Raw genomic sequence first — 13,417 nt, 5'->3', positions numbered from 1 at the left:
TTGTGGTTGGTTTTGTTCTCACCCCAACACGCATATTGGCAACTCTCTCTCAAAATTAGCTCCCCCGTTCCTCCCTAAAATAGTTTTCAGCCTGTGGCAACCAGTACATAGTTTTTTCACTCAAGACAGACGTAAGCATCCACACATGATGCAAGACAACCAGAAACAAAGATTCTTAAAGCACAAGGTAAAGACCAGAACGTAAGAAAATGGTTTTTCATACAAGTCACTGCTGCTGGGAAGTATCACACCCCTGGGAAGCTGCAAAAGCAGTGATGTCCATGCTCTGGGGCCAGACAACAGATTCCCATCAAAATGAAGTAGGTTGACCTTTCAGGGGAAGTTATAAAAATGAGCAAAATTACCTGGTGATATAGGAATTAAACCTAGAAACTACATTTCTGGAGGTTTATTGTGTATCGCCACCTCCCTCGCCCCTGCTTTTGTGTACTCAAATTTGAAACAAAGTGCTAAAATGTCTCTTGACAAGTTCCTTCACTGCTACAATTTTTTTCTATAACAGGCAAATATAACATTCCGTGTTTAGGACATAGAGCTCTCCAAAAAACTAAAACATCCCTGAACTGGCAGCACCAAACTTGTCCAGCTAACATTTATACTTATTTTGTTAGCACAGGACATACAATCAGTTACTGCAAGGAAAGGAAAAAAAAAAAAAAGACAAATGATTTGCCTACTATTAGTTACCATAGGCATTTTTATTACCTTAAAGCTTTAACATTTGACAGAATAGTGGGACAGGGAAGAGAAAAAGGGAGAATAACTTAACAATAATAAAAAGCAGCCTTGCTGGGAACTATGTTTATAAAAATGACCAAGAGGAGCTTCCTGAAAGTGTTGAAGCACTTAAGTTATCTTCAGAACAACATGATGAATCCTGGTATTCTCACAGAAGTTTTCAGTGTTGTTGAACAGGCCTTCAAAGTGAACATCCTGAGAAAACCAATTTTCTATTTCTCTGTTCTTCTCTCCAGAACTGTGTCTTTCAGAAAATATCTTACTCTAATTTCTCAGATTTTGCAAAAGTCAAGAAGGACAACTCCTCCTGTCAAAAGGCACACACCATTCCACAACTCAGCTTTGCACAGAAGGCTATAATTGTCAACAACTATGCCAAAATCCCAATGTTTGAATGATTGTGTTTTAAGGAAAGGTAAGCTTTTGCTACTGATCACTTCTTGCTATTAGGCATAACAATACAGACAGTCCGATTCAAGAATTTCCCAGTACACTGATCAGGAAGTGTGCTATGGAAGCATTCCCCATATACTTGTCATGTCTTTTATCCCCCTCCCTAGCCACCTGCATCTGGCTAAGGGAAATCCAAGTAGCCTAACATGACCATTTTATCTTAGTATCCAAAAAGGAAGTTTTAATTGATAAGCAGTAGTGGTAAATAAATAAAGAGACAGTTACTACATTATTGATCCCCAACTCCCACACTACTAGTGGTCACAATCTGAAAATCCTTAGCTGACCATAATTAAAAGAAAAATAGGAATATACATAAAACTAGCTGTCTTAGACAGCATTTTTATTCTAAATGGGTAGAGACATAGCAGCATTTACAATAAAGAGTTTTTAAAAGGCATCAAGTTGCAAGCCAACCATTTGAAAGAGGCTTTGAAACATTGTCTTCCACAGCACTTTTTGCCTGTTTGTCAACAGGGGACAGTCTGACTGCAGATTATCCAACGGACTAACAGGCACAGTAACTAATCTAAACTTCAAACCTTTTCCTGAACAGTTGGTCACATCAAGCATCACCCTCTGTAGCAGCATTTGGAGCACTCTTCGGTGTTCTTTTAAGCGGCTGGTATACTTGACTCACTTCTTTAGAAGATTCTGATGTTCAATAAAAATATTTAAAATAGAAGATTTCTTCTGTCATGAAAAAAAGTAATGTTTCTTTTTCAGATTCTAAAAAGACTTAACGAACTTCACTGACAGCATGTCCATAATGGAGCAGGAGTTAGAACCAGCAGAATAGGCACTTCAGCAATACTGTTGTTTCTAAAGTCATATTGGCTTTGGTCCAGAAGACTGTTTCTTACTACTCTGTGGTGGTGTAAGGACACCAGTGGGGAAAGGTGAAGTTCTATTCTGCTCAGACAACATGGCTTTATTTGCTTGAGCTTTGTCCTGAAAGCATAAGAAAAGGAGATAACAGTATATCTTTACTTTGGTATATCTGTGCAACAGAACAATGTAATTCATCTCTGTATCTAACCCCACTAGCAGCAACTAATAAATCATGTGGTACATATTAGCTAGTGAATACAAACTTCAGGAGATGAGCGTTAACTTTTCAAACCTTATGATCAGCATTATGGTACATATATCTTAAAGAAGGCAAAATTCAGAACCAACTGAACAGGAAGAACTTTAACTTCTATTAAATAACTTATAAATAATCTAAATTAAAAAAAGATAACATTAACTACAATTTGCTGGACAAGATTTTGATCCTCTGCAAGTTTCTCATGCTAAAAACTACTCTTGCTCAACTTCTTGTCAGCTGTCACTGTCATGAAACAGTCTCATAAGATCACTCTTCAAGTGTCAGTATTTTCTTTTTCATCAGACACATTTACATGACCTGCATTTTCTAGAGAGAAAGGTACAGCACAGTATTTGAGGTATTCCAAAGGGTAGAAATAAACTTCTGATCTCTAGGGTAATTATTTGCTGTTTGAGATGAGAGACTTAAGTCACAATCGCCTTTTTATGAAAACACAGAACAAGTCAGTCCCAAGACAAGACTGTCCGAAGAATTTTGGAACTGGAGTACAACCTTGTGCCTTTTATTACCTGAATACACTCAGTACCTATCTAGTAATGCTTCACTTAAGTTTACTGTATGTTCTAACCAAAGAAGAAACAATACTTGAAGATTCCACAGATAGATTTTTTTCTTCATTATGCACATACATACCAGCAAATCCAAGCCATTTATGTGTGTCTGTATATTGTGCATGTCTTCAGGAGCTACACCTCTAAAGTGTTTGAGTCTGGAGCTTCCAACTTCCCTTATTGCCATCGCAAACGGAACCATCCATTTTACACATTCCTCTACCTCACACCATTCATAACCTGGAAGACAAAGGCATATGGTTATCTGTCTGAATGAAGACTTAATGTTTGTAAACACACTAGACTCAGCTTACAAATGCCAATACCTGTAACTTTCTGCATCAACTCAGATGAGGAGAAGTGATACAAAGCAGAAGCTGCAAGTACTCCATATGTATATTCCAAGCAGCCAATATCCAGCAGACAGAGATCCAAGAGCTACAAGACAACAGATGCTTAATAAATCTATGACAAGAACACTTTATTTCCAGGTGAAATAGCATTTGAAGGAAAAAAAATAATAAATCAGCCTTACCTCTGCTATTTGTACAAATATTTGCTGTGGATATTGTGGCAGCAATACCTCATAAAGCTTGTTTAAATATGCAATTTGCAGGTAAATGTTCAGCCATGATACAACTGTTAGTGGACTTAAGTTCCAGTTGAGAGCCTGAAAGAGTAACCATTCACAAGACTTCAGTATTAATAAAGAGGTCCCAACTTAAACCACACAACTATATTTACTCTAGACCAGAAGCTGTAATTCCAATTGTCAAGGCATCTTTGAAACACACAAATCTAGTCCTCTCCTATACCTCTTCCTGCTGATAGGGTGGGGAACAATTAATATTGTTAACACACACATATTGGTGGATGCTTTAAATTACTTGTTACCTAGAGAATATTTTCTAATTAGTAAGAGAAATTGCGCATCTTAGCAGCACATAAGACAAACTGAGGCTCTCTGCTTTTAGTCTGATTATGCTATACATTTTTAAAAACTCAAGTAGAACTAATTCCACTTTGACATAATACCTTCATAATGAGCAATTCCATAGTGAGGATTTCATCTTCTGTACAAGCACCATCTGTGACATAGGCAAACTGGTGCAACTTTGGTGGATAAATTTCCTGAAAGATAAGAAATCAAGTATTTAGTTTGTATAATACATAGTAACTAACCTCTAAGTGCTTTCAAAAAAAAAAAAACACAAGGGGGGGAGGGGGAGAAAAAGAAAAATAATGCACCACCACCTCAGCATTTGAAAACAGAGGAAAAATCAAAAAAGAACCAAGCTCTCCATCCTAACTCATGGTGTACTCCTCTGCCTTTAATGTCCAGATTTCTTGTTCAACCTTCCCGCCCATAGACTTCACCTTTCACTTTTGATGCACCAGTACAACATGCTTTAGGTTTGACTACAGCATCACTGAGATGGCATCATAATTGACATCAAGATTTTTTTATATAGCCTAAGGCCACTTAACTCTTGCTGGAGAATAACAGATTGAAGAATAACAGCTCTCTTAAAAGACAAACATTAAGAACTTAAAAAGCACTATGTATTTTAACAGTTGAATTTGTTCGAGTAAATAAAGAATAGCTCAGACTCTTATCCAGTAGGTACTCCACTGACAACAGAATTGCAACAGGTAGTCTCTGTATACAGCAGCCAGCCAAAAACCCACCAACTGCAATTAAAAAGTTCAGATTTGTTTTAACACTGAAAAGATTATCCTTTTAAAATTACAGATATACTGTGATGATAGCTGGTTGTAGACACTTCTTAAAAAACCAGGAGAAACTGAAAAAAAAAAAAAGTATCTTTGTCTTCCAACTGAAGTGTCACAACAAACTCCCTAAAGCCTGCCAAAACCCATCTAGTGTACACTAAGTGTGCTTTCTGCCCATTCACATTTTTATGGTTAAGTAAAGCTGGAGATACTTACCTCAAGCTTTGCTGCTATGAATAAAGAAGAGATACCAATAAGCTGCAATAGTGTTTTTACAACATCATGTTGTGTTGCCATAAACCGATCAAAGAAATCTTGTGCTAAATAAAAAGTTTCTCTATGAAGCTTGTAGACTTCACAAACCTGGAGAGACATCAGAGATTACAAAGGTCAAGAACAGTATTGCAGAGTCAAAACCAGATGCTACAGATGTATTAAAGAACAAAATCAAAAGCTAAACATAACATCCATATTGGCTTTCTGATTCACTGCTATTGTGAAGGAATATGTTAACTAGGAGCATGAGTTAAACAGTTTCCTTTGACACAAGGTGACTGTCACTACAGTAACTGCCCCCACCCAAAAAAAAAAAAAAAAAAGAGATCAGAGTGAATATCCTTTTAGGAAATGCAAGCACATGTCCTAACAATGTCAGAACATCAGTTCCTCATTTTTGCAAAGCTGTATCATTCCAACACCTCAGAAGAGAAAATTCTCACAAATCCTTCAGAATTAAGAACAGACTATGCTGCCAATTCATCTGAACAGCAAAAAAAGACTCACATACAGACAGTAGAGTTGTATTACATTCTATGTGGCAAATAACAGATAGAGAGGTTGCAAGATGCATCTGATCTCCAAACCACCACACATCTTCCTTCTCACAAGAACTATCGTAATCACTCCTGCAGCTTTTATCTACTGTGTGACCTTAAAAAGCTCATATCACTCTGGGGACAAGTTTATTGTTATTCACTATCAATCTATCAATGAGCAACAGCAAATACTGTCAGTTTGTACACCATCAACACAATCCGTTATATATACTTTTTAAAAGTTTGGTGCCATTCATTGACAAACTTCAAGATGAAGATGAGTGCCTAATATTAAATGGGTTATGCAAATATCATTATGTGAACTCATGACAGTTGTTAGTACACTTCAACAAAAGCACACTTGAAATACAAGCACGGAAAAGCTTACCTCCATTAGCCAGTCTAGAAGGATTGCTCTCATTTTAGGTTGCAGGAGAGGGTGCCTTTGCATATAAAATTTATCCCTCACATACGTCTCCTCTTTTTTCATCATGTTTTTCCATACATCATCTCTGTTTGCCCAGCTAAGATAGATCAATGTTTAGTCTCAAATCACAAAAAAGGAAGGCAAACTAGCAGCAGCAAAACAGCACTTACCCAAGAACTGGTAATGGTGAAACTCTAGTTCGAACAAGACTTAGGTGTGGAAACTGAGAATAATCAACACCAACTGGATCATCATCTTTATCTGGAGTAGGAATCAGCATATGGGCATTTTTGGGATCAGTATTCCAGGATGGCTGTTAAATGAAACACAAGATTTTACAGTGTGCCTTTTAAAATAATCATTTTAGCTGTAAATAGAAGACATTGGCCAAAAAAAACTATGACAAGATCTGTGATTACCTCTTTAAACCACACAGAATCACAGAATTGTTGAGACAGGAAGGGACCTGTGTGACATACTGTCCAACATCCCTGCTCAAGCAGGGCCACCTTGAGCCAGTGGCCTAGGACTACATCCAGATGGCTCTTGCCATTGGGCACCAAGGAAAAGATCCTAGCTCCATCTTTTTTACATCCTCCCTTCTGGTATTTATATGCAACTGGCAAAAATCTCCCCAAGCCTTCTTTTCTCGTGGCTAAGCAGTTCCAGCTCCCTCAGCCTTTCCTTATAACAAACACACTGTGGTCCCTTAATCATCTTAGTGGACCTTTGCTGGACTCCCCTGCACTGAGGAGCCCAGAACTGGACACAACACTCCAGGTGTGGCCTCACCAGTGATGAGTTTGCAACTAAAGCTGAGAAACACTTACCCTGTCCTCCTTTTGAAGGACCACAACTATTTCAAGGAAGAATATCCAAATCAGAGTCTCCTATTGTAATGTAGCACTTAGTTTTTACCAGAAATATGCTTGCCTACAGATAAAGAATAAGCAGATGGAACCTTAAAACCCAAAAAAACCTCAGGATTTCTGGTAAGGGATATGTAGGTGAAACACTGGAAGCCATGGTTCCATGTAAAGCAACCCTGACAATGAAGACAACAAAATAATCATTTACCCATTCATCCAGCAGTGATGGAAAAACAAAGCACATATGACACAAATGTTTTCAGAATAAAGCAAGTACATATTAATAAGTTCTCATTAAAGCATCAAGTTGACCTTTTCATGTACATTAATATACATGGCCAGGTCTGCCAGCATCAGACATCTGACACTTCACCCACAGTATCCTTTTACTTTTATTTGAACCAGAACTAAAATTGATGTTCACCTTTCTCCTGCCTAACTCTGTTTAACAAAGACCTTGGTGTACACTTCATGCAGCTACCCAGGAAAAATATTACTATTCTAATTGTCAGTAGAAAACAAAACCAGCCCCATGTCATCATACCTAAGCAAATCAAAATTTTGGCTTTTCTGCCTAACAGTGAAGCCAGCCATGTTGCTGCAAGCTGATCTGTTCTGCACCACTAAAAGGACAGAACTCCCTAACAAGATTTCTGATGGGCTTTAAGAAAAATAAATAATAAGAACAATCATCAAGTGCTAACAAGTAAAAAGCTTTACATGAAGTTTCGCCTCTAGCAAGGAAGCTTCCACACCTGATTTTTGCCATCCTTGCTACAAATGACATCACTTCCCAGCAAAATGGCTACTTGCTAGCACCAGCTTTAGAAACAGAAACTACTGACTTAATGAAACAAAAAAACCCAACACATTTCACAGTTCACTTGCAACTAAGACTTCTTTGTACTTTTTAGTTACAGAAACACGGATAGCTTTTCTCCTTGGAGTTCTACATGCAAATCTAGCATAGCTACATAGCCAGCCATGCCACAATTTAATTTGGGTGGGGTAAGGCAAAAAGAGGGAATACTATCTTTACCTTAAAAATTACAGAGTCCCTACAAACTGAAAGTTTAAGTGTCACATCAGCATTGTTAGAAGTTAATTTTTGTCCTCTCTCAAAACTAGAATTCAGTCACATGTTATTCTTCAAACTGCATGGCAAGCCCAGCTACCAACAGCCTTTGGAGAAGTGCTGTCTTAACAGCTAATCATCAAACCAATAGAACAGCAGGTGCCTACTACACCAGCATCTTCTGAAGAGGAAGGGAGCTGCTTTGTCCTGAGTTCAACCAAAGTAGGTGTCTCACATGCTACATGGCAGCAGGACTGACTTAAGAGATCCCCTCCCCTCCCCCCCCCCCCCAAAATCTTCAATAAGAAAATAGAAATAAAGGGTCAGGAGCCTCTTAGGTATTTTAAGAAATGAAAATGAAGTTTTTGATTAGATAATGTTGCTCACCACAACAACTGGGAAAGAGATGCAAGCAACCGAAAAAAGCATTTGGCTTAGCAAAGGACAAGAAGGAAACATGCAGGGGCCTCAAAAGAGGGCAGCTATTGGGAAAGGAGACAGGAGTCTGAATTAGCATTGGTGAAGGAGCACCATCACTGTAAATCAGACTCTTGACTCTTTAAAAGAGTCTATCTAGCAAGATATTCGACCAAAATTAAGAAATAGTATCAAGAAACTGCATTACATCACATTGTAACTGTAAAGAAGCAGGAGCCACCCCTGCAAAAAGAAACAGTTTAAGGTGGGGAGGGCATGAGGAAACCACAAAGAGCTTCCTTTGGGCTTGCACAGTGCCAACCTGACAGCAGAGAGCTGCCAAAAAGCAACAGATGTTACAGAGAATCTGTGCTGCCTTGTAGAGGAAATCCTACAGTCCTCAGCTTACTTCTTAGGCAAGGGGCTGAAGTGGGATGCAAGCCAAAAATCAGTGGGGAAACCTGCCTCTACAAATCTATATGGAGCCCAGCAAGAAAGGTTGGGGATACCTACAGTAGTATTCGACACAGAAATAGGAATGGTTGTCCAGAGGTAAAGTTCTCCATCCTGAGAACTAGATTGGAAGGTGACAAGAGCAGCCAAGCACATACAGCTCCAAACAAAGAAAAGACAGGAGTTCAGGGGTGCTTTCTTAAAAGCTCAGATATTCCTATTCCTCAGTTTTTTGCAGCATGCTGTCACTCACTGATATGTCAAATGTTCATTTAAACAGATCTTTTGGACATCCTTCAAGCATAGAGGCCAGACAAAAACATGGAGGAGGCAGTAAACACTAGGGATATAGGTTACAGGCCAGGCAAAGGCTTCAGTGAAGAAGCCACACTTAAGAATACAAGCTGCTTTGATACTCCTGCACCTCAACGTGAGCTGGAACCCACCAGTACAAGCTCTGAGTCAGGGCAAAGAGGGCAGCAGGAAAGCAGAGGAAAAGGGTGCCTTCAACTCCATTGAAACAGCAAGGATTTCCAGCATGGAAATTGAAGGGAAAGGAACAGGAAGGGGACAGGCCTGTTTGCCCCAAGCTAAAAAACAGCGCCTTGTAACAGTGACATCGATACCAGTTACTAGACTGCAGCCTTAGTTTGTCTGTCAGAAATAAGAAGACCTATAATTCTAGATATTTTTCTTTCATAGGATACATTAGTTTGAAGTATAGGGTTTTTCTTTGCCATCAGAAAGATTCCAGAATTAATAAATAGGAGAGAGAAGAACAACTCACATTATTAAGTTGTTTCAGTTCTTTCTAAATAGCAGTGGTGCTTCTACTACATTTAATTTTCTAAAGAGTCTGAATATTGTCCTACCCCAGATTAGGGCCAAGTCAAGACCTCAATCTGGATATAGTTTACATTCTTTTCACATCTGTTTGCCTGAAGATTTGTAAGCCGCTTTTGAGGGAGGTTGTTTTGTTTGTTTAAATTGGATTTTTCAAAGGTAACTTAGGATGGTTAAAGAAACTTTTTGGAGAATATTTTCAAACCTGTTAGGTGGAACATCCTGACAACAGTAAGACCAGATCCTGGAAAAGTGTCTCATGAGAAATCAAACCTATTTCCTGAGAGTTTACTTCATCTTCTTTTCACCTGAAAAAATTAGTTCGTTTCATATTAAAAAAACAAGCCTCTATAGTCAATTCTCCACTCTATATGGAGGTGGCCATATAATTTATATCACGATTGCATGGATGACTCTAATCTAGCTAGATTAATTTTGTTTTACACGGACCCTTGGAAGTGTATCCATCCACAGAAAGCAGCCAGAATTAGAAGGAGAATTACTAGCAGAATTACAGCAGTGCCAGTCCTCTAAAATCAAACATAGAATTTAGGCAATATTCTGCTGTCACAAACCTTATGATATAGCCACTCTTTCATCACATAAATGGTAACAGCATCCTAATTAAGAACTCAGGCCTTATGTGCAACAGAAACAAACTAATGAATTGACTATGAAGATGCCGTAAAGTGGGATGCGACTATGATATTTTGCTTTGTGTATAAACTAGTGTCAGTAAACAATTTATTTTAATGTAGATATCATGTGGTATAGGCTGCAGTGGATTTATAGCTACTTGCATTTTAGAATTGTTTATGCCTCAACAAAATAGCTGTCTCACTGGCTATCATACAAGCCTGCTATACTGCTGCTGGAACCATAAACATATTCTCATTAGTGGCCCATGGCAATTTATATCAGAATAGCTTGTGTCACACCACAGACTCAAGAGCTGCTGCTGTGCAGCCAAATGTTATTTTTTTTTTTTTTTTTAAACCAGATCTGTAACAATCTGGCTACTTTGTCACAATAAAAAAAAAAAAACTAAACCCTGTGCATAGGGATTGATACACAGGTACACATTTTATTTATGGGTTACAAAATCAAAGGGCAAATCACACCAGTATTATAAAATTAACTTCTAAAAAAAAAAAATCACAAATATTTTGGATGCCTACTTTATGGATGCCTAAATTATCTACATTTTAATTTACCTATCATTCCCAAACTAACTCTGAATGGCTACCAGGCTGGGAACACAGAAATGAAAGCCTTTATCTACTTTCAAAGTTGAAGGCAAATGTATAGAAAACACTTCAAGTTTCTTTCACTGTCTTTATGAAAGAAGGTGGAATTGGGCTCCTGTGAGGTTTTTAACAATACCTTATTATTATGCAATAAACATGCATAAGAAGAGGTAGATCAAACTTAGCTTAGATCAAGCGGAATGAATCTTTTGGTGAAGGAGAAAGCAGTGGTGAAGGACAGGCAGCTCTTCCTTGTCAGAAGTGAGAAATTAGTTTAATATACCACAGAAGAGAAAGACAGAAGGGAAGGAGAGATCCCCTCATTAAATGCTCACCATTTGAGCCCTGCTTAATATGTTGACTGATAACTAGTATACGCAGTTGCAACAAGCAGAGGCCATTCCAAACAATGATGCCCATCTGTTATGGTAGCACTTAAGTCTTAGAACTTCCAGCTGCCACTTCTGGTTACATGTGCCACATTATGCATAGCCTTGCGTACCAAATGAGCATGGTCTGTGCTCCCTGATCATGACTTTTACAGCTTAAGTATCACCCTGCATGTGCATTAACAGCCTGAAGTTTTAGTGCCACTGACTAAGCAAGTGTGTGTGTGTGTATACATGCAGGAAAAAAAATGGGGGAGGGGGCGGAGAGGAGGGGAAGGAAGAGCAGGAGTTAAACCTGTTTCAGAAACCAGGCTATTCTGCTTTATTTAGAGTGGGCATGTTGATATACAAAAGCATCATGCTTTCAATACTGTGTACCAACACAACATCTGATATAGGTACCAACAGCACCTCAGTTTTGAAGAATATGGAAAGGGCATCAGGGGCAGGGGGAGGAGAGGAGTGGGGGGAAAGAGGATACTACTAAAGTTAGTTTTAACTAACTCAGATCTTTCAGGATGACTTATGGAGAAAGCTGGCAACGGTCACCACCAACCTCCACTGCAGGCCTGATTTCCACAGGTAAGTGACTTGATAGAAATTATCCCTTTGTTTCACAGGGAAAGGAAACCTATTTTATTTTCCCATTAGCATCTACTAAAAACTTTGTAAAGTTCTGATCAGGAAGCCCTTACTTTTTGTCAGTCTAATAATGGCCCTTGTCAATGTGAATGGAGCAGACAGTAGAAAGTGTCCTGGGGATCCTTCTCTCCCATATGATACAAGTAAAGACATGACTATGAAGAGAGCCACCTCAAAAGATGATTCTGCTTGTATGCTTAAGGGTCTTGTGCTTTGGCCTGCAAAGTACAGCACGTAAGCACTTACTGTACTCCTGCAGCTCTCTAAAGAGGTCAGTGCAGAACCCCTCCACATAGAACTAAAGGCAAATGAAGGCTTTTGTAAGGTGCACCCTTGCAATCCCAGGATAATTGGTTATAGTGAAGTATTAACAATACTTTAGACCAACAGGGGCCCCATCTCTTGTAAAGACTCAAGAGCAACTGGTACAGACTGAAGTGTTTTGCATGTTTCATCAGCCAGCGTTGATAGTCCCCCTCGCCCACTGCTATACAGCATGGGCACCTATATATACCTGTTTTTACCACGTTTGCAAGAATAGGGTACTGCAAAGTAGTAATAAGGTTAAACAAGATTACAGCTGTCCAATCTAAAGACAAATGAGTTACCTGGTTTTCACACTGTTTTTTTCTTGTCAGCTCCATATTTGCAACTTCTTCATCAGGATCCTGCAAGAACTACCAAAAGTAACATGTAGTTTCTGAAGCACAAACCACAGGACGAGCATCCGTGTGCTTGGTCCCTCAGGACCACAGTCCCGCAGCAGACCCCCCAGCCACCCCACACCCGACCACCACATGGCCTCCAGACACCCAACAAAAGGAGGCGAGGGCTCGGAGGCCAAGCCCGGCAGCAGAGCAGGCGCCGGCCTGCGGGCATCAGGGTGGGCGGCTGGGCCGGGCGGGCCCACACTCACCGTAGCCACATCAGCTTTCCTCTTGCGGGCTCGCATGGAGCTCTCAGCTGACCCGTCCCCACTGGCGGGCGCCTTCTCCTCCGAGCAGTCACTGCCAAGAGAGGAGAAGCTAAGGGAGCTGCGGCAGCGAGGAGCCTCCTCAGGGGTGCCTGCGGAGACCTCGGCCTAGAGGGCCCCGCGCACGGCGGGACCAGCAAGCAGACTTACCTCTCCCGGCGCATGGTGCCCGCCTGGAACTGGTCGGGGCGAGCGGAACGCTGTGTGGGGATCAGCCGAGCAGGCCCAAGCCTCAGCCCCCACAAAGAGCCGCAGAGACGCGGGCGCACAGCGCGGAAAAGGGCGGCCGCAGCCCCGGGCCGGCGCCGCCGGCTCCCCCAACCCCGCAGTCGGTCACCCCAGGAGGCGACAGGGGCACCCACCACCCGCTGCCCAGCAGCACCCGCACTCGGTCGCTCGCCTCCGCTCCGGACCAGAGCGGAGGGTATCTGGGTACCCAGGGCAGCGCTGGCGGGGCGCGGGGGCAGGGCGGGAGCGCGGCGCGGGCGGGCTCCGCTGGGCGCCTCCTGCCTCACGGCGCGGCCGCTCCCGTCCCTACGCACAGCGCAACCCTCGCCGAGCGGGACATTTAAACGAGCGGCGCGGGGCCGCCTCCCCGCCCGCCCGCCCGCACACGTGGCCCCGCGCTCTGCTCTGAAGAGCGGCCGGGGCGGGGTCTG

General features: G+C 41.1%; 1 protein-coding gene across 4 annotated transcripts; it reads right to left on the bottom strand.

Moving 5' to 3' along the window:
- Nucleotides 1-1,308: 1,308 nt before the first annotated feature.
- On the bottom strand, nt 1,309-13,203 carry CCNE1 (cyclin E1). 4 transcript variants are annotated; one of them, XM_061364300.1, is made up of 11 exons: nt 12,909-13,203; nt 12,702-12,792; nt 12,394-12,462; nt 6,021-6,163; nt 5,812-5,947; nt 4,825-4,971; nt 3,910-4,005; nt 3,410-3,544; nt 3,201-3,312; nt 2,957-3,114; nt 1,309-2,163 (listed from the first exon to the last, which is right to left on the bottom strand). In XM_061364300.1, the coding sequence occupies exons 1-11, from the start codon at nt 12,920-12,922 to the stop codon at nt 2,041-2,043; spliced, it is 1,224 nt and encodes a 407-aa protein (XP_061220284.1). In that variant the 5' UTR covers nt 12,923-13,203; the 3' UTR covers nt 1,309-2,040. The 4 variants fall into 4 exon arrangements, with proteins under 4 accessions (XP_061220284.1, XP_061220285.1, XP_061220286.1 ...); XM_061364301.1 differs by having other exon boundaries at nt 12,394-12,453; XM_061364302.1 differs by lacking the exon at nt 12,394-12,462 and having other exon boundaries at nt 12,909-13,202.
- Between the last annotated feature and the right edge of the window lie 214 nt (nt 13,204-13,417).

This window comes from Neopsephotus bourkii, unplaced genomic scaffold (genome assembly GCF_033783945.1).
Source record: "Neopsephotus bourkii isolate Nb327-2 ecotype Australia unplaced genomic scaffold, CSIRO-AGI_Nbou_v1 NB_1204, whole genome shotgun sequence".
In the NCBI taxonomy this organism is placed as follows: domain Eukaryota; kingdom Metazoa; phylum Chordata; class Aves; order Psittaciformes; family Psittacidae; genus Neopsephotus; species Neopsephotus bourkii.
This window is presented reverse-complemented; position numbering and strand designations above follow the sequence as displayed.